General features: G+C 44.9%; 1 protein-coding gene across 1 annotated transcript in view; it reads left to right on the top strand.

The window, feature by feature from the left end:
- Positions 1–566: 566 nt before the first annotated feature.
- The window catches only part of ALOX5 (arachidonate 5-lipoxygenase), a 31,972-nt gene continuing 6,287 nt past the window's right edge, over positions 567–26,251 (top strand). Inside the window, exons 1-11 of the mRNA XM_074592185.1 lie at positions 567–766; positions 8,849–9,047; positions 10,862–10,943; positions 12,451–12,573; positions 15,410–15,516; positions 18,407–18,579; positions 19,308–19,454; positions 19,554–19,757; positions 19,964–20,050; positions 21,790–21,968; positions 24,660–24,781. Coding sequence (XP_074448286.1) covers positions 617–766; positions 8,849–9,047; positions 10,862–10,943; positions 12,451–12,573; positions 15,410–15,516; positions 18,407–18,579; positions 19,308–19,454; positions 19,554–19,757; positions 19,964–20,050; positions 21,790–21,968; positions 24,660–24,781 — 1,573 coding nt within the window. The 5' untranslated portion in view covers positions 567–616. The remainder of the gene's footprint in view (positions 767–8,848; positions 9,048–10,861; positions 10,944–12,450; positions 12,574–15,409; positions 15,517–18,406; positions 18,580–19,307; positions 19,455–19,553; positions 19,758–19,963; positions 20,051–21,789; positions 21,969–24,659; positions 24,782–26,251) is intronic.

Raw genomic sequence — 26,251 nt, 5'->3', positions numbered from 1 at the left:
GGTGGCTGTGCCGTGACAGGGGTACAGTGCGGTGTGGCTGTGCCGTGACAGGGGTACAGTGCAGTGTGGCTGTGCCGGGACAGGGGTGCAGTGCGGTGTGGCTGTGCCGTGACAGGGGTGCAGTGCAGGGTGGCTGTATTGGGACAGGGGTGCAGTGCAGTGTGGCTGTGCTGGCACAGGGGTGCAGTGCGGTGTGGCTGTGCCGTGACAGGGGTGCAGTGCAGGGTGGCTGTGCCGTGACAGGGGTGCAGTGCGGTGTGGCTGTGCCGTGACAGGGGTGCAGTGCAGTGTTGCTGTGCTGGCACAGGGGTGCAGTGCAGGGTGGCTGTGCCGGGACAGGGGTGCAGTGCAGTGTGGCTGTGCCGGGACAGGGGTGCAGTGCAGGGTGGCTGTGCCGGGACCGGGGTATAGTGCAGGGTGGCTGCGCAACACGGGCTGCCCGGGGCTGTCGGGGAGCGCTGTGCAGGGTACCGGTGTCGGTGTGCCGGACGCTGGGGAAGGGGCGGGCGGGGTTGGTGGCGGAGGCGGAGGAGGAGGCGGTGCTGGGCAGGGTCCGGGCTGGGGCAGGAGCGGGGCTCAGCAGCGGCCGGTCGGGTCGGGTCGGGTCGGTGGGACCATGCCGTCCTACACGGTCACGGTGGCCACGGGCAGCCAGTGGTTCGCGGGCACCGACGACTATGTGTACCTGAGCCTGGAGGGGACGTCGGGCTGCAGCGAGAGGCACCTCCTGGACAAACCCTTCTACAACGACTTCGAGCGCGGCGCGGTGAGTCCGGCCGGGCGGGGGGCAGCCCGGACCCCGCTCCGGGGGGGAGTCGGGGGGGGCTCCGCCGCTCCTTCTCCATCGGCTGCACCGCGGGCCGGACCCGCGAGGCCGGGGACGCTGGAGGCTTCTGCGGCAGCTGGCCGGGCGGCCGGCCCCGCACCCCCAGGGGCTGCGGCAGGGATGGGCTTTTTTTTCATTCTCGCCCCCAAGTACCGGCGCTCCGGAGCGGGACACCGGGAGCGAAGTGACCGCTGCCATCCCCGGCCGTCGCATCCCCCATCGGTCACATCCCTGTCCCAGGGGTTAGTCCTGGCTGCGGTCGGTCGGTCCTGGGGAAAGATGGGGGCCCTTTGGTTCTGGCATGTCATGGGCTTGCAGATTTCCTTGTGTTTTCGTTACAAATACTAAAAAAAAAAAGCGTGCTTCCTATTGATAGGTGATGTTTAGGGTCAGTGTTTACTAGTAGCCTTGATATCTTCAAGGAATTAAACAAAAAGGTAAGAGCTTCCAGTGGGAATTGCACCACCTGCCAAGGGAAATGTGTAGGGCAACTTCAATGAAAGTTGGAAAACAGTGTGAACATGCCTGTGAGAATGAAGTTGGGACCAGGCTATCGGCTATACTGTTCTTTCTAACCTTGATTTCTGCCGTGTGCTGCGCCCTGTCTTATCACAGTATCCAGGCTATACATCTGTAATTGCTTATACTGTGAGCACTGTTTTAGAATGACATTTATTCGTTAACTTGTTGTCCACCATGGAAATAACAGACTTGGTAATTATTTTTTCCCCTCCCAAAACATGTATTTTATTTGGAAATCTAACTCACAGTTTCCAAAAGGTCTATGGAGTTTTAAGCAACTTTGAAAATTTTAACAAATTCTTCATAAGTCTCTTTGGAAATGAGACCTACCACTGCAGATACAAGTGAGATTTCACTGTCACGATGCTGCATTGCTTTTAGGGTTCACAGCCTAAGTTAGGTATCCGGTCTCTTCTGCGTTAGACATCTCAGATATGGCTAACAGAAGTCAGCATTTTGAATAAGCGTTAATGGAATATGTATGTATGGTCCCCAGGTATTTATAGCTGATGTTCTGAGGAGGTGCTCTAGCGAGTTCAGGTGTGGGGACTTACCAGTCACTGCTGTTGAAGTTACTTTCCTTCATGATTAAACATTCGTTAGCTTAGAAGCTTGTTATTCAAATCTCCCAAATGGATATCCAGTCATTCTTTCTCTCTTATCCAGTGAATAGTCATATATTTTAAGCAAAGCTTAACAACAGTAGCAAGAGGCGTTGAAGAAGACCTCAGACTTAGGGTTCTTTCCCAGGAGGGGTGAGCCCTTCCTGGCTGGGGAGATAGGCACCAGGCTCTCCAGTGACCAGGCGGTCTGCTCTTGTCCCTGGGCTACAAAAGAGGATTTCACTGTCTTTGAGAGGTGGCTGTGATGGAGAGGCTGGCAGCACTCTGAACATCCCATTGGATTGGATCCTGCCACAGGGAGAAGGTGCCGTGACGTGAGCATTAAGTGTATGCTCAGTAGCACCTCTTGAGCTGCCGCAGGACCAGGTCCAGCAGGAGCAGAGGTACCTGCGGGCACTGGGCCCTGCTGTGTGAAGAAGCAGCGAACGGAGCTTTGTGGATGTTAGCAGCAGCACAGCAGAGGATGTGTGCACCTAAAAGGATACTTGCATCTCCTTGGGAATGTAGCTTTTAGACACATTTGAAAGTCTTCATCTGGGTCCTAGCATTTTATACAAAATATGTGGTTAGCTAAGTAAGCTTTCTGAGGCAGGGACTGTCTCTTTTTTTTTGTGAAACTTCTTTCCAAGTGCAAAGGTTCTTGACTAAATCCAGATGACAGCTTTTTCTCCTGTCCAAATTAATTATTTCTGTTCATTGCTATGTGTTTGATACTTCAAACATGCAGTCATTGTTTTCACCGTGTATATATTGTGGGGAATGAGAAAAACTCTGTTCCATAAAGCGTCTGGCTCATTGGGTGCTCGGAGTACAATGTGCTAGGTTTTGTTGTTGAGGATGTTTTCTTGGGGAGCGCAGTGTGTTTCCGCAGGCACCTGTTCAGGTAACATTGTGCCCAAGACACTGTGAGTCTTACTAATACATTGTGCAAAGAAAGAAGGAAAGAAAAGAAAATTTCCAATACGGAACCAAAAAAATAAAACTGAAGCAGGGCAAAAGACTTTCAGGTTGGTTGATTTGTAAGATGTAGCAACTGGTTTCACAGTTCTGCCTTTAATGTTTCCTTCAATAGCATCTCTGTAGTTTTCATTTCCTTCAAAGCAATTCAATTGTGAACACATTTGCAAAGTTGCACTTTTTCAGTGGATGGCCAGAATTTTACAGTATTATCTTGTACGGCTTTGTCTACTTTCCAGTTTCTTTCCTAAATGTTGAGCCAGGGCCAGTAGTTCCGTTGTCCTGGTCATGTCTTCATTTGAATGAATGCAAATTGTGCCTATTACTAGATAGGTTGAGTGAGGGCTTGGCCCAGTTCTGAGCAGGAGATTTGCATGGCAGATGTTGCCTGAGGGAAAGGGACGTAAGGGAAAACCCGGAGAGATTTGCACAATGGTAGCTCAGTTGTAGTTTTTGTCTGACTTACTCCAAGTACTGGACACTGGCGATGTAGAAAGCTGGAGCTGCTTTTCTTTACTCGGTCTCTTTTGAGTAAGTTCCTGTGGGTGCCAAGTGGTTTCAAAGCAAGTTTTATGGTGTCACTCAGTTTTCTTCCTGTTACCCCGTCATCTGCTTTTTGCTTTTGTTGAAAGAAATGCACTCACAAGTGTTTCCAGAAGGAAAATACAGTTCTTTCCACTTTGAGTTTTGTGCTTATAGAAAGAAGGGTTGTCTGTGTCAACATTTTTGCAATATTAGGCTAGTCAGGAAGAGTCTCTCCTCAAAAAGAAAGAGCTTAGGTTTTGCCTGAGATTAAATTGCTTGAACGGGATGCTACGGGAGTTTGGACAGTCCAATAGTCTTCATTAATTCTGTTCTCTCTCTCTGAACTCAAACTGCATAAAAACGCCAAGCATCTCTGGCTCACTGTGCAACCACCAGAGATGCCATGTGTTCACCAGGAGACCTCGTACAACAAATGCCGTAGAAACCTTGAGCAACCAACTGTGTCAGTTCATACCTGGACCTCATACCATCTTTGTAACCTGATGCACCTTTATTATTGTATTATCAAAATTGTCATTTCCGGTCAGCCCATGGCGTCGCTGGCTTGGAGGCAAAAGCTGTGTGAGATATCAGGACAGAACCCTCACTTTCATAAGTGCCATTAAAATGGGAACCGTCACAATCATAAAAAGATTAAAAACCTTCAGGAACATTTAGGCTAATTGAATGTCCTTTTTGCATTACATCAACAGCGACTTGTGCAACTATTTTAGGCCTCTTGTAATATTAGCGAAGAGATTGTTACAAGAGGAATGAGTTTCTTCCAAAGATTGGCTGTCAATGTAATGTTTCTATCAAATCTTTGGATGTGATTCACATTGCTCTTTAATTTAAATTGTAGATGTAAGTGTATATATAGGTGTGACATTATAAGAACTATAGAAATATATATGTGTAAAGGAGGATTTTTTAAAAATGAAATTTGTTAGCTGAACCTTTAAAGGAGATGAATTAAAAAAAGGATAATCAGGTGTCTTGGGCAACAAGGATTTGATGAGAAAATGAGACTAATTTCAGACTTTCTGTGCCTTACTAATCACTTGACAGCAACGGGCTTTCGTGAGGACTTGAGCTAAAAATAACGCAGTACGTTTCCCCTAGACAGACAGTGTCTTTGGTCACCTTATTCTTCCTCTGTACACGACTAGCCCTGGGACTGGAAATGAGTGAGAAAATGGAGCATAAAAATCCCAAGCACCTCAATATGAAGCGAATCTGCTCCAGATGCAGTTTATCTTTTGCTTCCATAGATTACTGCATTAGTCTTTACATGTTTAAATACCCTTTATAGTGATGAACACAAATGGGTAATAGTTCACATAGGTTTGTGGATTCATTTGGACTGTGTCTCTGCAAGGTGGCTCCTTCCAGCTCCTGATGGCCAGATGGAGGAAGATCATGGTAAAACTGAAAGAGAGAATTCATTTTGTGTTGTAATTGCGCAGGAAGTGGCTGAGTTTGAGATACATGGTATGACAGCCTGTGATGAGGGACTTCTCTGCTAAGTGCCGTCTGGTCCTGGAAAGACGTACGAAATTGCAGAAGTACTTACTCAGTGCGAAACCTGAGCCTCTTAAAGGGTTTATTGACACTGGTTTTTATTGAAATAAAAAACAGGAGTTGCAGGGAAATTAATACAAAATAGAAATTATTGAAGTGCTGCCTATTTCTGGAGAGAAGATTTGAAGAACGAGGAAACAATCTGAGCATGTTAGCTACATTTTCTAGCCATCATCCAGAATTCTGTGTGCCAATTGACAAGAGTGAAGCCGAGAATGTTGGACGTGGGGTGACAGTCAAAGATCAGGGTAGTGTTTGAAACCAGCATTGTGGGAGGGAGGAATCTCCATTCACTTGGCCATGAGCACGGGGTATGTCCTGCAGTTGCTGACTGTCATAGTTGTGGCTCAAAGCACTATTAATGTTATTTCTGAGAAAAGCCACTCAGCATTTTTCTGTTTCCATAGCTGGTTCAAAATCATGAATCATCAAGGGAATTAATTTACTTTTACACATTATCCTTTTAGCTGTTTGGGATAGTGGGGGCGCGGGCAGAGGGGTTGAAGAGTCAGAAACATAAACTTTCAAAAAATGTTTAAAATTAGTATATTTATTGTCTCTACAGAAAGAACTATTTCTTTTCTGCTATGGAGATGTAAGGAAAAGTGATAAGCATAATTTGAATATGCTGGTTGAAATCTCAGCTCTGTGATTTTCATCTCTCAGCTCACATCCTAGCAGACGGATGCTGCCATCCCAAGCTTGCCAAGGACCGCCATGCTATTTGTGAAGCGGTTTGTTACCACCTGGTGTGCTTGGGTGTGCTATTGACATAAACGTTGCAAATTTTTATTTAAGACATGATGGGCATCATTTTTAAAAGAAGCAGTTCAATGTCTTTTGCTTGAATAGGCATGGGGAGAACATAGCTCAGACTAAGATTAGTCTGTTAAGTCTCAGCAAATGAAAATAAGTACCGTCCATGCCCTTTTAAAATGTTTGAGGCTACAATTAATTAGGCTGCATATTAGAAGACATTCCAATGTCCCTGTTAGCATGAAACAGCTTTATATGAGTTGCAGTGTAGCAGTCGTGACCTGACAGTTTCAAAGTTGATTGAAGAACAACTTTGGGGAACGACAGGCGAGGACAATGACTCATCATCTGCAGGATGGACTTCAAAGCCTAAAGGTGTTTTTATTTTTCTCTGGCTTCTGTGAGGCAATTAGGTGTGACAAACTTTATGAAAGCTGGTATTTTTATATAATGGGTTATGAGAGAACCGAGGCCTGTCATCCCAAACGTTGGTGGACAGATAGATGTCTTCATCCCAAAACAATCATCACTGCCGGTAATTAGTGGATAGATCATAGAAAAGGGTACTTTGCATCAATAATGTGGAAAACTTGGGTTAAAATGGGAGAGGAAGGGGTGCCAAGGCGTCCTTCTTATGTGTGTTCATCCAATCACGTGGATGCAAGTTGCTATGAATCTTTCTTTTGTAACAACTGAAATAAGAATTGCCTTCTGGAAGCATTTTAAAATTATTATTTTTTTTCTCCTGTCTGGAATTTAATCTTTCTTCACTTTTCAGTTTTGGTCCTTATGTGAATTAGCATTTCCCTAGCAAGTAAGACAGTAACAGTGGGCATATGTCAGGTGCCTGGGGAAGACTAAAAAAGTGCTCCTGAAAAGAAGCAGGAGAGTGTGGTGTGTAGGTCAGGAGCCACGGGACAAAGCTCACGCAGGCAGGTGAGTCTCAGCAGGCCCTGCAGCGTGTCGATGCAGTACCTCATCTGTTTGATATCGGCAGCTGCTTGGTTTCTGACATTGTTGACTCTGTTGTGAAAAACCACAAGAGAATGAAGTCTCTACTTGTAACCACATGAAGCTTAGCAGGATCATCTGAGCAGAATAGGCTTTGGCTGCCGCTCCTGTGGTTGCCGTAGCCAAATTCAGCTTTGTTACGATGAGCCCTTGGCTACTCCTCTTTGTCCTGAGCTGTTTACACTCTTGGAAAGCGAGAGTCAATTCCTGTCCTCCTTAATTGCCTTGCACCGCATGGTATCTTACTGGTTGTATTTGAAATGATTACTCATTTCTTCCTGTGCTGGTACTGCTTAATAGTGCAGGTGCCACCAGCACTGTCGTTTGCTGGGTGATGTCCCCACACGCCGTAAGAGGCTGTGTGCATCCCTGAGACGTTAGCCCCATGAGGAGACCGAAGTACCCATCTCTGGGATAAGCGTTCCCTGTCCTCAATCTGTTAGGCAGTGGAGCAAGGCACTTAACTCAGCGTTCATAAAAGCCCTTGTGCCGAGTGGAGGGTGCTTAGCATGGGCAGGAAGTGCTGAGGGGAGCACCGTGTCCACAGCTGTCCTTCTCCCAAGCCTGGCCGTGTCCCTGTGGCACTGAGAGCAGTGCTGTGGGAGAGGCGATTTACACAGTGAACCAGTGCCTGACTTTGGTGGCCAAAGCCATCTTGTCGTTTCTAGTCTAGTGTCGGCTAGGTTCGACTAGTTCTCTGTGGCCTTCAGTGTGGCCACTTGTCAAATCTCAGTAGCTAGAGCACTTAGCAGCTAAGGTTTGCTATTACACATGCTCACAGATACACTTATCCTGGTGGGCCAAGCAGCTCCACATCCATTTCAAGCCACCTGATGGTGAAGCCCTTAGAGGCCAAATCATATATGTGGGCTGAGAACAGGCCTACCACAGAAAAGAAATGCTGAGCTTGGTAGTCAAAGCAATTGTAATTCCAATGGGAGGAGACGAAAATGTTCACTGCTTCTTCTTCGGTAGCCCTGCTGCTTCTTTGGTAGCCCTGCTGCAGCAGTCATCAATAAAGGGAGAGCATGGTATTCTGTCGCTTCCTCAGCCTGAGTTCAGAGCTGCAGCCCTTGCACCGCAGCAAAGCTTGGTGTAGGGGCAACACCATGACTGGTCTGCTCCTCACCTGGATCATTGCATAGCCAATAACTCAAGGTTTCAGGGACCTGTCACTATGGGCCGCTGCTGAGGGCGCTCCTGAAGGACCAGGTGTGGGTGGTCCTAGCTTTCAGTACCAGCTCAGTGCAAAGACCTTGTGACCAGACCCTTAGCATGGGAAAGGACTAAGCAGACTAGCTACTGGGCTGAGGTCTCTCTGTGTTGCAGGAGTCAGGCCTTTGAGTTAACTCCAAACTGAGGAAGGAGCAAAACCGCATTTCCATATGCTGGTTTGTTTTCTGTGAAAGAATGAAGTGCCTCCAGAGCTAGATGGGGTTCTTGTGAACCTGGTTTTCAGTTAGCTACTTAAATTTCTTTGTACGTCTGAGCCGTACAAACAAAAAGGTACTATTGAGCTCATGTTAAAAATGGAGAACTGAAGAAGACCAGCCACAGGAGGAAGAGGACAAAGGGGATAAAGGTGATCTGGGTACTGTCCTCAGTCTGAAGCACATATGACTAATACACACAGGTCTTCAGATTCCTCGTCCAATGTGTTAATCTCATGATCATCTTTCCACTCCAGCTGCATGAATAGGTGTGCCCTAGCCATACCTCTTTCATCTGTTGCTAGGAGAACAGTAAATGGTTTCATGGTGTGCACGTTTTTCTCAGACTTGCAAACATTTCAAGGAGTAATATCATTTTAGATTGCATACAAAAAGGTTCCTCTGTTTCTGGGGTGTTTTGCATGTTCTTGTTTGTTCTTTTATTCATCTTTTCTGTTGCATTGCAGTCCAATAATAGGTCTTCCTTTTCTTACCCACTAGAAGCTGGAAACTTCTGTTGTACCCATGCCATATCAGGAAAGGCCAGGTCCGCTTGTATAGCGCTGGTTGTGCTTCCCGAACGTGCAGTGAATCATTGATTGTATTCTGCTCTGTAGGTTGACTCCTATGATGTGACTGTGGAAGAAGACCTTGGAGAAATTCAGCTAATAAAAATTGAGAAACGAAAATACTGGTACCAGGATGACTGGTACCTTAAGTATATCACTGTAAAAACGCCAGTGGGTGACTATTTGGAGTTCCCATGTTACCGTTGGATTACAGATGAAAAAGAGATTGTCCTTCGAGATGGAAGAGGTGAGTGCCATAAGAAACCTGATTTCCCGCAGAACATCCAGAATTCTTTCACCTCTCCTTCCCCTTTCCCCATTTACCTCCCAGTCTTCTCTCTCACATGGAGACCCACTGCCAGTCCCCTTCTGCACCCTAGGGAATGGGCTTTCCCTGCTGACTAGGACTGCTTTCTGAGCAGTTTGTTGAGCTGGGCACTGGCAGTTGAGTTGTGTATTTTGAGAAGCACATGCAAGGAAGAGTCCTTACACTGGCGTGTTACACTGGTCTTGAATTTGAAGGCAGACCCTAACGCCAAATTTTTGTCTGCTCAGCATCTCCATTGCTGGAAGCCCTTTTGGTCTAATTTGAATTAGTGTCCCATCTTTGTTTCATACTAAGCCCCTAAGTGGCCCATGATTAATTGCCTGTAAATAGTCTTGTTTTCTTGAGAGTGAAATAAAGTCACGAAGTAGGCTGCTCAGCAGGTGCAAGGACTGACTTGAAACAGCAGCTTCACTTTTCACCCCTTCTCTTTGCATGCTGCCGAGTCCAGTAGAAGGCAGGGTGAGATGGATATGATTGCGGCGAGTAGTGGTGACCAACTGAGAGAAGTCTTACGGCACTTCTGTGCTTTGTTCAGGGTGGCCTGTTGGACCTGAAACTTGTGTTTTAACTGTCTCTGACTACCTGCTTGCTGTGGTCAGGGTTGGGGCAGACATTTGTCACTGATGTTTGCTTGTTCCCCTCTGTGCTTCCTAGGATGGGTTGGCTGCTGTAGTGGTCTGCAGCACAAATGCCTTAAGACAGCTGAAACAATATATGAGGTGGTAGGAAATAAATGTTTGTCTTCCCATTAAGTTTTTGGCTACTCCTGGCTGAGGAATTTTGCACTGGAAGCCTTTTGTCCTATAATCACAACTATGTGTTAGTTCATTTTTCCTCTCCAGAAGGACTTTCCCTTTTTCCTAATTTGATTTATAACAACTGTGACACTTCCACGGAAAGCAGCTTTGCGTGGCTTTCACAGTCTGGTGAAGTAAAAGACGAAAGCAGGTGAAACCCTATGGGTAACTTGAACACAACCAGCTGGAAACTGTTAGCCCTATGTTATCAGTTGTGTTACCTCTGGTATTTCCAACTCCAAACCCCAAACAGCTATTTCGATGAAAATCCTGCTGGATTTATCTGCCTTCCCATTTGCGTATGTAAATTGAGTCACGTACCTTGCCCTTTCTCTGATCACTAAGGAAGTCTCTGTGTTATTTAACGGTGTAGTGAATACATGGTCAGAAGAGCAAGTTGTCTGGTAATGAAGCTTCTGTTTTTTCTTTCTGTTCTCATGATAAGAGGATATAATTATCACCCCAAGCTGACAGGGGAGAGCACAGATCAAGGAGAGATGATAGGAGATGTTTCCTGGAGGTGTCTTTTAGGAGAGAAGATTAGCTGGAACAATGTTGTGATTTCTCTTATTGATGAAAATTCCCTTAGGTACTGAAATGTAAAATTAATCCCCATGACTCTATTCAGACCATTTAATACTAGAGATGTACAGCAAGTGTCTACACTAGGAAGCCAGGTTTTATATACAGTTGAGACAGATGTTCCTAGCTTGAGATAATTGCCCCTCGGAGGCACCAAGTTAGGAGCTTATCTTCTTCCACGGGGACCTGTGTTTCTACTTGAGGTACTACATTGGATCGTGTAAGCATTTTCCACAGAAACTTTGTAAAGGTGTAGGCCAGAAGTTTGAAGGTTTGGAAACTTTGCTCTCCTTCTCAAGACCTGGGCAGTGATAGGTAGAGGAACCTCATAACCCTGTTTTCCTTCTTTCACAGCTAAGCTGCCCCGGGATGACAAGACCCAGATTCTCAAGCAGCACAGACGCAAAGAGCTCGAGACCCGTCAAAAAACGTACCGGTGAGTTTCCCATAGCTCCCAAGAAGGCCCAGGGCCCGTTCTCATCAGGTCAGAGTTTGGCAGAGTATGTTCAGATTATCATATTGCTCTAATTACTGGACTGATGAATAAGAGGAAGTATAAGTTACCATGTTGGCCATATATGTTTTTTACTTAGATGGAATTCACTCTAAGTGATGATCATCCTGGTGCAAGTGGCGTTATGAGATACTTGAGTCCCAGATAAGCCTATCTGGAAGGCTTAAGTGGGAATTCAGTGGTACAGTCTCTGTGTGGGTCCTCTGGCACACAGTTATGCTTTCAAGGAAAATTTGAAGGCAGATTTTATTTGTCTTTTACAAGTCGTACTCCAGTTTTGGAACATGATCTGAACGTGTCAGCTCTTACCAGAGCTCCTTGGCTGCTGCAGCAAGCTAGTTTTACTTGTTTCCTGCGCCGGGGTGTAGCGGAAGATCTGGCACTGTTTTAGTGGACTGCAATGTGCTATCAGAACACAGTGTGATATCCATCTTTATACTGTCATAGATGTTTTTTCCTAATCAAGGTCACAATGAGAAAATGCCGTCTTTTATCAATGGGTAACTCCAGAAGTCATTAGGCATTTCCTTTTCCTAGAGCCATACTCTCTGTTGAAATAACAAAAGTTTATTGCACTTGCATCTCCTTATTGTGAGAGTAAGGATCAGAAGGACAGAGGGTCCATTTAGAACTGATGGATGGAGGCTTGGTGTATCTGTTGTTGATATCATTTGACTAAGAAAGATGGGAAATGGAGCAGAGGAAATACAATTCGAAATGAGGTGTGGCAGTGGCACAAAATTTTATTTACGTATGCAAAAAGGAAGGCAAAACCGTTTGTAATTCCAGGGAAATAGCTATTTACAATTCCAATGCATAACTGATAACACACAATGCTGTCTGTGTGTGGCAGGCAATTTGGAAATACCATTGAAACGGTATTCTTTACAAATTGCCTTCTTTTGTTTTGAAGTAAAAATGGGGCACAGTGCAAGAACATACGTGGCAGAGAATGTGTGCCATGACCAGTAGGAATCAAGACTGCCTCTGTGTCTTGAAGATCTGCCTTTTGGAGGAACCTAAATATATGTCCGAGTACGTTTAGCTGCTGTATCTCATTTCTGCAAAAATGTAGCTCCAAGAATGAGTGTGCATTGGGCAGCTGTCTGTCTCTCTGTCCTCTCCCCTCCCAGTAAATTTGAAGCTACTGCCAATTTCAACCAAGTGTGACAAGTGTTTGGACATATCACAGATATTAAGTTAGTTCAAGTTTTGTGAAGGTAGGTGGCCAAGTAGATGCCTTCCATTGCATTTCAGGATTCTGTAGGGTACTGGTGGGTATTGGTGTGGTATAAGTCGCTATTTTTGGCCCAAATGAGTCTGCTGCAAATTTACTTTACAGAGTTGAGTCACAGAAGCAGTTGTAGGTAGACACAGCTCTCCTGCTGGTAAGGTTATGTGGTTAATCCAGCCTTTCTCGTTTTCTCAGCTGGAAGGAGTGGCATCCAGGCTTTCCGCTGAGCATCGACGCCCATTCTCACAGTGATCTGCCCCGTGACATCCAATTCGATAATGAGAAAGGAATTGACTTCATCCTGAACTACTCTAAAGCGTAAGTGTGTGTGGAACTTTAGGAGTTTTGCAAAATCTCTTTTGGGACAGGGTAAGGATCTGATCACCTTTTAGGTTTCATTGAAATCTCAAAATTGGATTCTTTTCTCCCAGCTGGATCCACGGTAAATTAAAGTAGGAAATAATTGAAGGGGGTTTGTGTTTTTGTTTTTTTAAATATCATTATTTTGTTGTGGGAACTGATTGAGCCTCTGCATTCTCATTAGAGGCCGTTTTGACTGTAGGCAGATGGAGGAGGCACTGGGAAAACCACAGGAAAAAGGACTATTGTCACCTGTTAACAGGCTTTTGATTTAGTTCTTGGAGTCGCCCCCTGGAGATACCTCTCTCCCCTGACTGTTTGCTGTAATTAAGCCTTTCAGTCACATACCGAAAGAAAATGGTATCGATGCACCCTTGAGACCCTGCTGAAGAAAAGTTGTTTTGAGCAGCCCACCAGTTAACATCTGAATGTAATCTGCCTGGGGCAACAAAGTCACTGTGCACCCACTTGCACCTGTCATGTCATTGAAAAAAAATGGAGTCCTGGCCACTGGATGAGCCTGAATAATGAATTCTGCAGAGCTCTTTGAAATAGTACAGGGTAATGAGGCAAACAGGACCTCTGGCCTGTGAGTCCCCTTCTGAGCTGTCTCACGTGCCCAGGTCACATCATATTATCTCAGATATCCCACCACACTATCAGATGGTTGGATAGTCTGAGATGAGAAAAGACTGGTCCACCCCCAATTTCTACATCTGTGATTCTGTTAATATGCTGGTCTCTTCATGTTTTGGAAAGGTGTTCCTCCTGTTATTTGGGTGATCAGACAGAGATTATGTCATCAAGCATACGCTGGTAAGAACTAGGGACTTTAACAGCCATACTGAGAAACTTGCAGCTTCTAATAGCAGTGAATACTTGCTTATCTGAGTCCATCTGGGGAACTGACAGTGACTGAAACCTTACATGTTAGAGCATTGTGGTGTTACGTTTATACAGCTGAATTTCACTGCCAACACAGAGTCAAATCCCATGGCTTGTTCTAAGAATCTACCTGCTTGTTTTCTAATTTGGAAGCTTCGAAGAACATGTATTTTTTTTCTGGATGTATTAGCCCTGCTGTAGATTTCTCCCTCCCTCCTCTCTCCTCCATACTAGGGTCTGGTTTTGATGCTTTGTAACATCAGCAGATCTTTTTTCTTTTTTTTTTTTAGCATAATAAATCTCCAGCAGATGTGAAGAGGGTGATGGGTGTGTTTCTGCAGCACATATGGCCTGGTGGACCTAGGTTTTTCAGAGCTAATTAGAATAAGGCAGCTGAATAGCTTTGAAGACCAGGGGTCTCTAGCTTTCTATCTCATGCAAACTAGGATGTTAGGAGAATGATGGAACAGGCTGTAGAGTGCGTGCTTTTGTAGCTTTTTAATGCGATACTAGCTGTTATACCAGAGAAATGGCAGTGGGGTCACACAAGGAGTTAGAATAATGGTATAAAAGACAGACAGATGCTTCCTGACCCCCAGGCTTACCCAATGGCACATGTATTGCCTCAACTTTGTATCTGTGTTTAGACTTCCAAAGAACCAAATCTCTCATCTTTAATACGAGCCAGAAGTTGAGGTCCCCTCTCACCTCATGAAATATCTTATTCCTCAAGCAGCCCTTTAGTATTCAGTGGATTCATAAAGCTTTAAGAAGTTTTAAAGAATCTGGGGCCTTGACCATAGGTCCTTGGACCCCTCGTCCAGATCGTTGATAAAGAGTTGGCAGTGGATAATTCTGTAAATTCACAGGATTAATTATGTGTAATTATGTGTGATAATCCCAAAGGTTTCTGGTGTTGATGTGACCTACACTACCTAGCAAACGGCAACCCTTACCCTAGTCTCTGTGTCAGAAACGCAGGCTTGCATAGATATTTTGCACCAGTGTTGCATTTGGGCAGATTAAGTTCTACAAGCAATGCTACCCTTTTTTCCTTGCTCTGGTCTCCGGTATGTGCCAGAGACATCTGAGAAGTACTCGATTTCTTGGGGAAAATAGGTTTTGGTTTTTTTTTATTAAGTCCTTTGGAAGCTTGTTCCAAGATAGGAAATGTGAAAGATTGCTTCCTTTAGGAAGTAATCTTTGAAACATCTCAGAATGAATGTATGCCTGGCATTCAGTGGGTCAAACCACATCAGGTTTGTGACTAGATCCCTGGCACTGTGCCTACTGCTTGGTTTGATCAGGCTAATAGCCCCAGGTAGGAAGAGGACCCTGGCCAGGAGAAGAGCAGTACATACTGGTTCATGTGTCTAGTGTTTCCTAATCTCAGAGCAGTTCTGAAGGAGGGCAGAGGCTCTACAGGTCCTTTAGTGGAGCTGCTGTCTGTTTAGGAATACTGGCTGGGCTGATCCTGGCTTGTGTTTGTTCTGACTTTGTGCAAATCACTCAATCTCTTTGTGTCACCATACCCCGTTCTGAACCGGCGCTAATAATGATCTTAGCACTCTCAGCTGATGCTAACTACTGGCGATGTGTGAAGCTTTTCTGATTATGGTTTTTATATGTCATAGCTCTTAAAGCACTGCTATTGTAGGCTGCTGCTAACAACTCTAGAATGGAGGTCAGTAAAAGCAATAGCAGGGACTGGTCCTTGAGATGCCTTTCAGGCTTCTGTGTAAAGGTACAGCCTGCAAATTTAATTCTGTAGGGTGACCAATCTTACATTCCACCACTGAAAAATTTATTGTATGTAGGTATATAAAAGGGTGGAAAAGAATGGGGAAGGGTACTGAGGAAGCTGGAGATTATTTTTTTTCAGAGAAGATTTGTTTTGTTTTATTTTTAGGATGGAGAATCTTTATGTCAACCGTTTCATGCACATGTTCCAGTCCTCCTGGAGTGACTTTGCAGACTTTGAGAGGATTTTTGTCAGAATCAGCAACACAATTTCCGGTGGGTTTATCAGCATTTGCTCATGTTTGCATCGTAGAATGACTAGTTGTCTCGTACATATCTGATTAGGATGGAAGTGGCTGACCTGCCCTTCTGCTCTCCCATGGTTTTTCATAAATAAACTGTTATCTTGGACTGCTGATCACACCAGTAGCCCGCAAGACCAAAAGGCAAAGCTAAACTTAAAATTACTGGGAACTGCTCAGTGACCTTGTCTATCCTGAGCTATACTGGAGGTCAGGCCATTTTGGGCATCATAGTCCCTTTTGGCTTTTAGAAACATATTTTCAGACATGTCACATAGGACAAATTTTCATAAGTATTTCCCATCTAAACGTAGAGATAGCTTAGTGGGAGCGCTTTTCAGAGCACATGAGCTCGTAAGGCATTTTTGAATCTTTGATCGTGTATCTCCCACTTCAGCCATCTAAATACGTGGAAAATCTCCAAAGAGGCACGTTTGGAAATGTTCGCCGCTAAAGGCAAGTGACTCCTCTGGCCACTTACACAGATCAGATCAAAGGCTGTTGCCTGACATCCCGGCCATATGCTCAGTCCTGGTTGCCCTGCTGCTAAGAGTCCTGGCTTCTTGACCCTGTCCTGACACAAGGAGGGTACCACGGCCTTGGTTCTGCTGTCAGAACCTCACCTGTAGCTCCCCTCAGTCAGTTCTCCTGGACCATTTGTGTCGATGCCATGGGGCAGCTCAAATGCTTTTCAATGGTAAATTGTTCCCAACAGGGGTCATTTTGACAGAACTTGTTTCAGGCATGAAAGTGCATGCTGGTGGGCCAGCAGATGTGGGGATGGGTTGCAAAGAGCTGGGAATGGCCTGGGAGCTGCAAATTCTTTACCTGGTCCTGCTGCAGCCAGGATGGGCTGTCAGACTACAATGCAAGGAACTGCGGTTCTTAATTGGAAATAAGTGAGAGTTATGGCATTTATCCAAAACGTCATCTCTTTTTGAAAATGTGTCAGAATTAGCTGTGCATACTGCATTAAATGTCCTGCTGTGCTTGTCATTTCGTACTTGCATCTTCTTACTAGAAGACAGAAATCCCTCCCTAAGAGCGAGAGTTTCACTTTTGTATTCACTGCTATTCAGTTTCTGCAGTATCGTTCATACTGTTAAAAACTCCATTGATGTAGTATTAAGATTAAGATGTCACAGACAAAATACTATTTTTGTTAACCCTTTTCAATATGGAAATCTTAGCAGTTACATAAAAGAATTGCAGACAGACATGGGTTTTGAAGTTCATGGTGTCCTTTCTGTAAAGCAGGGCTGGGAAGCCTTTGTTTTGTGAGCCAGACCCAACCTTCTACTATTGCCCGTGGTTACATTATTTTACTTTATTTTGCTGTATTATTGGATATGATAGATACACAGATACCATGAATTGGGTAGCATGTGGTTCTTCCAATGTGCGTGAACGGCCTGTTCAGACTCTGCAAAGGAAAATACTTTTCCCTCCTGCTCTGAAGTTTTGTTCCTCTTCAGGCTGCCTAAGGACCAGTTAACAGAAATGAGAGTAATTTCTGCAGTCTTGGATATAAAATAAAACACACGAGCTGGCCAGAGCTAATAAAAGCTAATTACAGCAATTTGTTACATTTAATAAGATTGCTTCCTAAAGTATTTTGAACAGAGGCATTAGATATAATCTACAATTAATTTCATTGATAACATTTCTACACTCATGAGGAAAGCTGCAATTCTGTCAGTTTTAAACGGTAAGCATCAGTCTCCATTATATTAATGCAATTCTGAATCTGCTCATTTGCAAGCCTTGGCAGAAACAGGGCTAATGGAGAAGGTGGTTCAAGGCATATTTCAGTCATCCCGTTCTGCCCAAGGTGATGAGTCATTTTTTGCTTGGTCTAGATTTCAGATACAGCTCCAGACTCAGTATGCAATTGACAGAGATGATGTAGATGTCGACTTTAAGTACACTTAACTTTTTTTCCACTCTGTTAGTAAGCTTTATGAGTTTTGAGACTTTTTTTTTTTTTAATTATCACTTCATTCCTTCAGGCCGATCTTTTTCATCCTTTCACTCTTTCTAGAAAAATAAACTGCTTTCAGAAAAAGTTCTGACTTGAGTGAAAATAGGTGACTGTGGAAAACTTTACTTGCTTAATTTTTCCCCTGAAGACACCAATGGGATTTTTAACGTTAATCATGTTTTTTCTGACTCTGAAATTATAGGCTGAAGTGGCAACATGACGTTATAAAGCAGAATGCCGCAATTGTGGAAAACATCCAGTAGTACTACATCTGTAATAGTAAAGAGATGGAGTACTCAAAACTAGCGTTTTATTAAGACGAGATAATAATCCGAGCTTGTATTAGCAACTGAAAAATAAACAGAGGGGAAAAAAAAAGTTAAACAAGCAAAACAACGAATGAGCAGTTTTACTGAGTCAAAGTCAAAACCCTTCCCAGGTGTCCCTCACCCAGCTCCAGCTAAGAGAACTGCTCCAGCCATTGCTGCTCTTTCCCTACCCACGTTGCTCTGTATTTCCCTTCCCCTGCCTGTGCCATATTTTTTTGACTCATCCCTCTGTACTGCGCACTCTGAGAATTTGAAGAGTGAGATTTAAAAATTTTGTGGAAGACCTGAGAAGGTGGTCTGCAGACAGAGAGAGCATTTTTCATAGGAGTGGAATATTTTACTCCTCATTGCTTCTGTACATGGAGAAACAAATTATTATCAATTTAATTCTTCTTAAAATTCTGTGGCACCTTTTGAATCCTTTTCTTGCTACTTTCTTTAGTTAAGTTGCAGTGCAGTATAACAAAGTGTGGGGAGGAAAGGAGGAATCCTACAATGCAGTAAGATATTGATGCAGTCCAGATATTGATGCTGCAGGTTTGTTTTTCCTTTAGAATACGTGATGCAGCACTGGAAGGAAGATTTTATGTTTGGCTACCAGTTCCTGAATGGATGCAATCCTGTGCTGATCCGGAGATGCACAGAGATACCCAAGAAGTTTCCCGTGACTATGGATATGGTAGAATGCAGTCTGGAGAGGAACCTGACCCTGGAGGAGGAAGTGAAGGTACGGCTCTGAGTGAGGTTGGACTTCATCTGTTCCTTCTCATATCCTTTAACCTCCAAACCCTCTTCTAAATGTCTTCAGTCACATATCCTGTCTTTAGGCTGTATTGTTGGTTATGGCAAAGCTCATTGTCTCTGCAGACTGGCCACACTTCTGTTGACTGTGTTCTCCTGTTGTCCTGGAGCTGCAGGTCATGCCTTTCTCCAGGTCCAGTGAAAGAAGTGTCATCAGGAGTTGAAGGGTCCTTTTTCAGTGGTTTCCTCTGAAAGGTTAGGGATTGACAGGACTGCCTCAGAGGGGAAAAGTGCCTCTCCCTTTCCTGGTAGGGTCTTACCCTGTTGTTAAGTGCAGAGTTAAACAGGCTAAAAAAGGGTTGTCAAGGGTGGTGCTTTTGTTTGTATGATGAGCGCGGGGGCTCTTCAGCTGGCAGTGTGAAACTTGTTTGCATCTTAGTGCCACTGCATGAATGCCAAATACGTAGTCGTAGTCGCTCTTTGCTGAAAGGCTTGCTATCAGACTCAGCAGAGTTTGTATAGAGGTGCTTGCTGTCTCAGTGGCATCGTCCCTAAGCCATCATGACCAAGGGTGGGCCAGTGGCCGCTCGTAACAACAGGGAACAAGCCAGCCTCTGGCCAAAACTTACCGACCTTTGTTACAGGCCTTGATGCTTGCAACTTCGTTAAAACACATCAACACGTCATGCTTTTTTTTTTTTTTTTTCACTCTAGCAAGGAAACATTTTCATTGTGGACTATGAGCTGCTGGATGGTGTGGATGCCAACAAAACAGACCCGTGCACAATACAGTACTTGGCTGCACCCATCTGTCTGCTGTATAAGAATCTGGAGAATAAAATTGTACCCATTGCAATCCAGGTGGGCTTACTGTCAGGGTCTTTAAAAGGACACATTGCTTGTTGTCTCATCTTAAACATGAACGATTTGGGGTTTTGTGTTCTTTTTTATGTCTTTCAGCTTGGCCAAAAGCCTGGGCCAGACAATCCCATATTCCTTCCTTCAGATGCCACATGTGACTGGCTGCTAGCTAAAATTTGGGTTCGCTCATCTGATTTTCACATCCACCAGACAGTCACCCATCTCTTACGGACACACTTAGTCTCAGAGGTGTTCAGCATAGCTATGTTCCGGCAGCTGCCTGCTGTACATCCCCTCTTCAAGGTTGGTTCTTGCATGAAGGGAGGTTGTCACATTAGTTTGACAAACCGAAAGAAGTCCTGGCGATAGCTCAGCTGAGATAGTTTGGCTGGCTGCCCTGCAAGGCGACATACAGCTCAGCCACCAGGACTTCCAGGACTCCAGACTTTACACCTGGTTGCTGGTGTAAAGAGAAAATGCTTTTTTTCATTGTTTGTCCTGTTTCACAGCTCTTGGTGCCACATATGCGGTTCACAATAGCCATCAATACCAAAGCCCGAGAACAGCTTATCTGTGAATGTGGCCTTTTTGACAAGGTAAGTAATCCCCTTCGCAAATCTTCATTATTCTTCATGGTTCCGTATGTGTTTTCATCCTTTAACCATCACAGATTGCCTTGTTTCTTGGCCTTTCTACTAAAGGGCAAACGTAACTAATAGCACGTGAGAAGCTGGCACACAGAACTGATGCCTTGTTGTGCTAAAGGTTTTATCTTTTACCTCTAAGTAGCCAATTCAAAACTGAATTCTCGTCATTAGAGAGTCAGGATCTCATTTACTCATAGCTGATGTGGCTTTAGGGTATGAATATAGGAGTGCGAGGTAACATGATATGCACGTACATCCCTGCACATCTATACATGCAGTTAACTCCCCAGTTTCTTCTAAGCACTCGGTTATTCATTTTGGGATGGGCTAGTGAGCAAAAGAATTTGTGATTGCAAAAGAGAAATTTGCATCAGAGAAAGATGTGTAGATAAGATAGATTTCTAAGCCCACAAATAGTGGGTGTAGATTCCAGCCTGTCTTCTTGAATTACCATAAACAGCAGATCTGCTAGGATCAAAACTCAGCTTCATCTGAGTCAGTGAAACATAGCTGTATATCATGGGCTGCGGTGCAGCTTTTAGGTCAAATCCGAACATCTAAATCTGACTGCATTGGTATTTGACCCAGCTCTTCCCGCCTTGGCTCCCTCAGGAGTGGCATGCTACATCTAGGAACCACAACAGGTGGTCATGCAGCGGTCTTTATGACAACATGCTAGCAGCAAATGGGGAGTCTGGGGAGGTTTCAGAAGTTCTGCCAAAGAGGGAACCTGTGTTTCAGGACGACTCGGTCCCCCTTACACCTCTGGCACCAGACCAAAACCAGCTTCCATGCTCCAGAGTTTTTCACCCAAGGAGAAAAGAGAGGTTCCTTGTCTTCCATACTCCACTGCTGACTGTGGAGACCTGGCAGGCAGTCCCATCCCTTTGAACAGAACCAGAATGTCCATACCCCGTGCATGGGGGATGAGTGTGTGGCTGAGACCTGCCAGTGGGGATCCTGGAGTTCCAGAATTTGTTGGTTCTAATGTAGATGAACAGTCAGCCAGAGGACAATCAGTGTAAGCTGACCACTGCTACACCACCAGCATCATGTGCTAGAAAAGCAACATTTGGGAGGTTTTGTGCAGTGATTACCTAAAGAGTTTTGCAGGGCTGTTTGTCGTGGACACGCTGTGTTTTCCAAACGTAACCTATACTGACATCCTGGCCAGCCCTCATCAGTAACCGCACAGCAGGGATAGATCTCCTGGCTTAAATTCCAGGGTGGCTAATGGTAACCTGCATCCCTAAACACTTTTTCCTAAACAACTCTGTAGCCGCACTGGGTGGTTTGGCAGAAGCCCTGTTCCAACACATTGCTGGCTGCCTTCCTTCTCACGCGCACGCTGGTTCTGGAGCATAGGGCTAGCAGAAAGTGCTTTGGGTTCGATACTTCGGTGTTGCAGTACTTTATTACTGTATTCCATTATAAACAGGTGCTGTACCTATGGAGAAAATGCCAATATTAACAGTGATTCATGGGAGAGGTGTGAAATCTATGAAGTTGAGGTGCACAGTTGCAGTAGAACTCTGGTTTTGTACTTGTTTGTGTGGAGATGTGGTTTTCTCATTGAAAAACAGATTCACCAACATTTTGAATACCATCTCTTGCGAATTTGGAAAGCCAGTCTCAGCACAAAGTGAACATAATCTCCTACTGTTCTTGTCTCGCCGTTCTTCCTGCAGGCAAATGCTACAGGTGGAGGAGGACATGTGCAAATGGTGCAGAAAGCAATGAAGGATCTGACTTACAAGTCCCTCTGCTTCCCAGAGGAGATCAAAGCTAAAGGGATGGACAGCAAAGAGGATATCCCTTATTACTATTACCGGGATGATGGCATTAAAGTCTGGGAGGCTGTAAAGAGGTAAGACACCATAGTTCTAGAAATGGCTAATAAAGTCATGGTCAGAGAGGCACGACTTCATTTTCCTGCTGCTCACTGCTTTTCATCACAGCCTTGTGAAAAGCACCTGGGATGTTGGGTCACGCGGTGCCTTTTCCATCCAGTGCATCTCAACTGGGGAAAAATATATAGTCAAGCACATCCCCTTGAAAGACTGTTAATTCCTGCTTTTTTTCAGCCCTGTTTTCTTGCGTTCTGTATTTCAGAGCCTCCTTTATAAGCATCTGCTCTTCTATAGGATTTCACAGAGTTTAGTGAGTTGGAATTTAGCCCTGCAAAGGGAATTTAATTAGCTTTTTTTTTTTAGCTATGCACAAACCAAGAGAGAGAATCCAGCTTTCTGAGCCAGCCACGTGAGCTCATCAAGGTTCTTGTGGAGTGGAAATGTAAGCTTGGCTTGCATGAGTGTTGTGTTTTGAAACTCAATAAATTAGGCATTAACTGCTTTGAGCAAAGCCTTTCTTAAAATACCTTGAAGTTGCAAGGCCCAAGTTTTGTCAGGAAGGGCAGCAATTCTGAGTCAGGAGAGGTGCAGCAAGGCTGTTCAACCATACAAATGCGGCTCCTTTTCAGAGAGGAGACACTGCCTCAGAATGGAATGATTCATATGGTTTTTATTCTACAGTGGCATTCCATTTAACAAACAACATATTTTTGCATGGCATAAATTGCTTACTAAATATGCAGCTGTTTCTGGTCACATGGCTTTTGAAAAGCACGTTCATTAAAAATCAGATCTTTTGTGTACACAAAGTAGGGGGTTTATAATGCAAGTGTAATGGTTAAAATGTTGGGTACATTTTTGTCTCCCGTGTTTTCTCGATGTTTTAGCAAGGGGTTATCTTGCAATATTTCCTGCAATTGTTAGCACCCATTTGAGAGAAAAGGAAGTTATAACTTTTCTGTGGTTGTTTTCTTGATGCAGTCCAGTTTTCTGTCCCTCTTCTCTTTCCTATGTTTTCTTTGCTGATTGAGATATGCCTTTTCAAATACCAGATAGTACTGACTCAACTCCATTTAGTTTGACTGTTTGTGGGTGTTAACCTAGCTGGAGGAAGATGTTACGCTGCCTCAGACTTGGCTGAGAGATGCTTCCTGTGTAATTTGGGTTAGAAATGCTGTGGGCAGTACCTTTTTGAGCGTGTGGTATCCTCACCCATGAACCCACAGTCATGCACATGTCTAGTCACCGCGCATCTCCTACACTCTGCAGGGGTGTTGGTCTCCACTCTTTTGATGAAATAACTTCAATCCCCAGCATTGCTTCCCATGTGGTAGGTGGCCTAGGCTTAAGAAAGCTGGTAAGGTTGTCCCTGTAGAAACAATGAGGCTCACACGGCAAATTCTTAAACCCTCCTCTAATACTCAGCTTCTTATTTCTCGTCTAACTGCAGATATTCCAACCCAAAGATATTCCAACCCAAAAGGCCTCATCCACGCTTTATATACTAATTTATATTTGCACAGAAGGGGGTCTGAAATACTGCTGTTGTGTAAGAGGAAGATTACCTTCTGTATGCATTTGGTACAGGTGCCAGGTGGTGGAGGCTGAGCTTGTGCAGGGCAGCTTTATCTCTGCATGTCGCAGGATTTTTCTTTTCCTTTGGCTTCCTCTGGAAGCCAAAATTACTTAAACTCGTGGTGTTTTTGCAGTCGTTTGCCTCAATAACAACTCTTGACTTGGTTGGTTAATAGAAACCACATTAACTCATTTGTAAAGGTCTCCAAATTGCAAAAAATTTATAGCTTGTTAGGGGAGAAATTTGTATTGGGTAACAATTCTTAATCCCATCAGTCAGCTTCCGCAGTCAAATGTTTCACCCTATGGGTTGTTGTCAAAATATTTAGCAAGAGATTACAGGTACCTGCAGAGCTAACAGAATATCTCAGCATAGCTCAGTTAACCAGTCATTCAGTCATGAAATGCAAATCTTCAGGAAACCAGGCTCACCTATTTTTACTGCTTTCAGAACAATTTTTGTTATCTTAGTGTTTTAAGAGCCTTTCTTTCCGAGATGAGTTAGCCCGGGAAGCTTTTACAGAAAGAGGGATTTTGAGAAGAGGAACTGAACAGGGAGGAGATGTCTGCTGTAGGCAGTGCATGCAGGAGAAAGCTCTAGACGTCTTCTCCCCAGGAGAAGTTTCCTGGGCCACCCCCACTGGGGAGTGTGCCGCTTGGGTTTTGTGAAAAGGATGTGCGGTAGGAAGGGATCAACTATTTGAATGGTATTCAGGAGCATCCCACGTGCAGGGGATGGTGCCGGTATCACAGTTTAGGAACCTTTGTTCCTAGTGTGAGAGTCATGTGGATATGCCAGAGGGAGTCCATATTGAGTGAAGCTGTGATGACAGAGGTATGGGCAGGAGCAAAGCCCCAAATAAGAGAACAAAGCACACAGGACTATTCAGGGGATGCAGTGTGGTCCAGCATTTTTTTTGGTGGGGGAGGAAGTGATTCAGCAATGAATCAAAGTTGCCTCTGTGCGTTCCTGCTGCTTGTGGGAAGAAGGTAGGAGGGTGCTGAGACCTTGCCCTTCTTTTGTCCCCCCTGCAGCATCTGCCTCCTCTGCAAGGTCAGAAGGTCTTCAGGGAATGGCAGGCTTGCTTTTTTCTTTTTTTTTTTGTCTTGTTCATTTGTTTCCATGTCTGCAGTTTTGCAGAGGATGTGATTCACATCTACTATGAGAGCGACGAGGTGGTGTGTGAGGATGTGGAGCTCCAAGCCTTCGTCAAAGACATTTACGTTTATGGGATGAGGGGTGTGAAGACCTCAGGTAAGGTCTCATGGCCTAGCCAGGCCTGAAGCTTGTCGAGTCCCTGCTGACAGCAATGCTGCATGCGCAGCGTGCCTTGAACTGTTGGAGACCCTCTCTCTTCTTGGCCCAAAGATGCTCAGTTTTATGGGTTGGACCCTGGATTAGGCCCTCCCTCCCTCAGGAGATGACTTCCTCCTTTGCCACAGATTCTCACCATGAGCTTGGACAACTCATGTAATCTCTCTGTACACTGGGGATTGGTCCTTTGATCATCTCTGCTCATGCCTTAAGCATTAGGGGAGGGGCTGTCTGTGTGTGCTGTTAGAACCACCACGCAGACTGATAGGAATCACAAGGAGCAACGAGACCCCCTTGAATCCTTTCCTCCAAACCTTGCAACAAGTAAGAACCTCTCCAGGAGTATCTTGCTGCCGTTCAGCTTTTGTTCAGCTTCTGTGTCGTTGAGCTGTTCTGCTCTCTTCAGCAGAAGATACTCATAATTCTTTCTAAGAAATACTTTCCTTTGCTCTGTCTCCTCTTGCTCTCTCTTGTTTCTTGTGAACCATTACTTGGCTGTGAGCGCTCTCTCCCATAACATGGTTCTGTTCTCCCACCTGAGTTAACACTCTCCTGCCTTTCCCTAAATGTGTTTTTTTTCTTCCACTCATGTTTTGTCCAAGCAGGTTTTCAGGAATTTATACAGGTGGATGGGGATTCTTCATACTGTCCTGAATGATTTACATCTGGAAGCACTTGTTGGCCAGTGATCTGAGGCAGATGGCTTCAGCACTGCATGCTCACATGTTAGTGTGTGAGACCTCCAGGCAAAACTGTGATGTTTCCACTCATTACCAGTATGTGCTAGTGTGTAACAGCCTTCTGGGCTCCAGCTGCATGGACAAGCGAAGGATTGGGGGACACCTACTTGCTGTAATTTTTGCTTGTCTAGTTGTCTCTTTGGAAAAGCTTAGACACGGCCTGCTAGTAGGGACTTCATGCTTGACCTAAACATCTTGATATGGGACAAGTACTGAGCCTTTCCAGGGCTACAGCTAGGGTGGGATGCTACAAGCACCACTGGTGACAGGACTGCCGCTACAGGTGGGAAACCTACCAGGCCTGCAGCATCCCTGTCTGCACTGCTGCCACTCCAAGGGCTGGGGCAGAGGGCAGGGGGACTTTGCTGGGTCTGTAAAGAATGGAAGGAGGATAAATGGGGGAGGCTTTTGCAACCAAGGCTCCCCCTCCAGTCTCCGTTCCTGCCCTGGGAGGGCTGCTCTGCCTGGGAGCATGCCAAGCCCCTTTAAAGATGGGTACAGTGTGCTTAGGGTAGCAAGACACAGGAGGGGATGGTGTACCCTCTCTTTTATGGGCTTAGTGGATGGCCAGAGCTACCATGTGCCTCTTCCCACTCCCAGGTTGAGTTCACAACTGCATCAGGTTGGTGGTGGAGATGTGAAGCAGCTGGCACAGGCAGCCTGAGCATGG

This window comes from Larus michahellis, chromosome 6 (assembly GCF_964199755.1).
Source record: "Larus michahellis chromosome 6, bLarMic1.1, whole genome shotgun sequence".
Lineage (NCBI taxonomy): Eukaryota > Metazoa > Chordata > Aves > Charadriiformes > Laridae > Larus > Larus michahellis.
The sequence above is the reverse complement of the archived record's forward strand: the minus strand, read 5'-3'. Positions and strand labels throughout refer to the sequence as shown.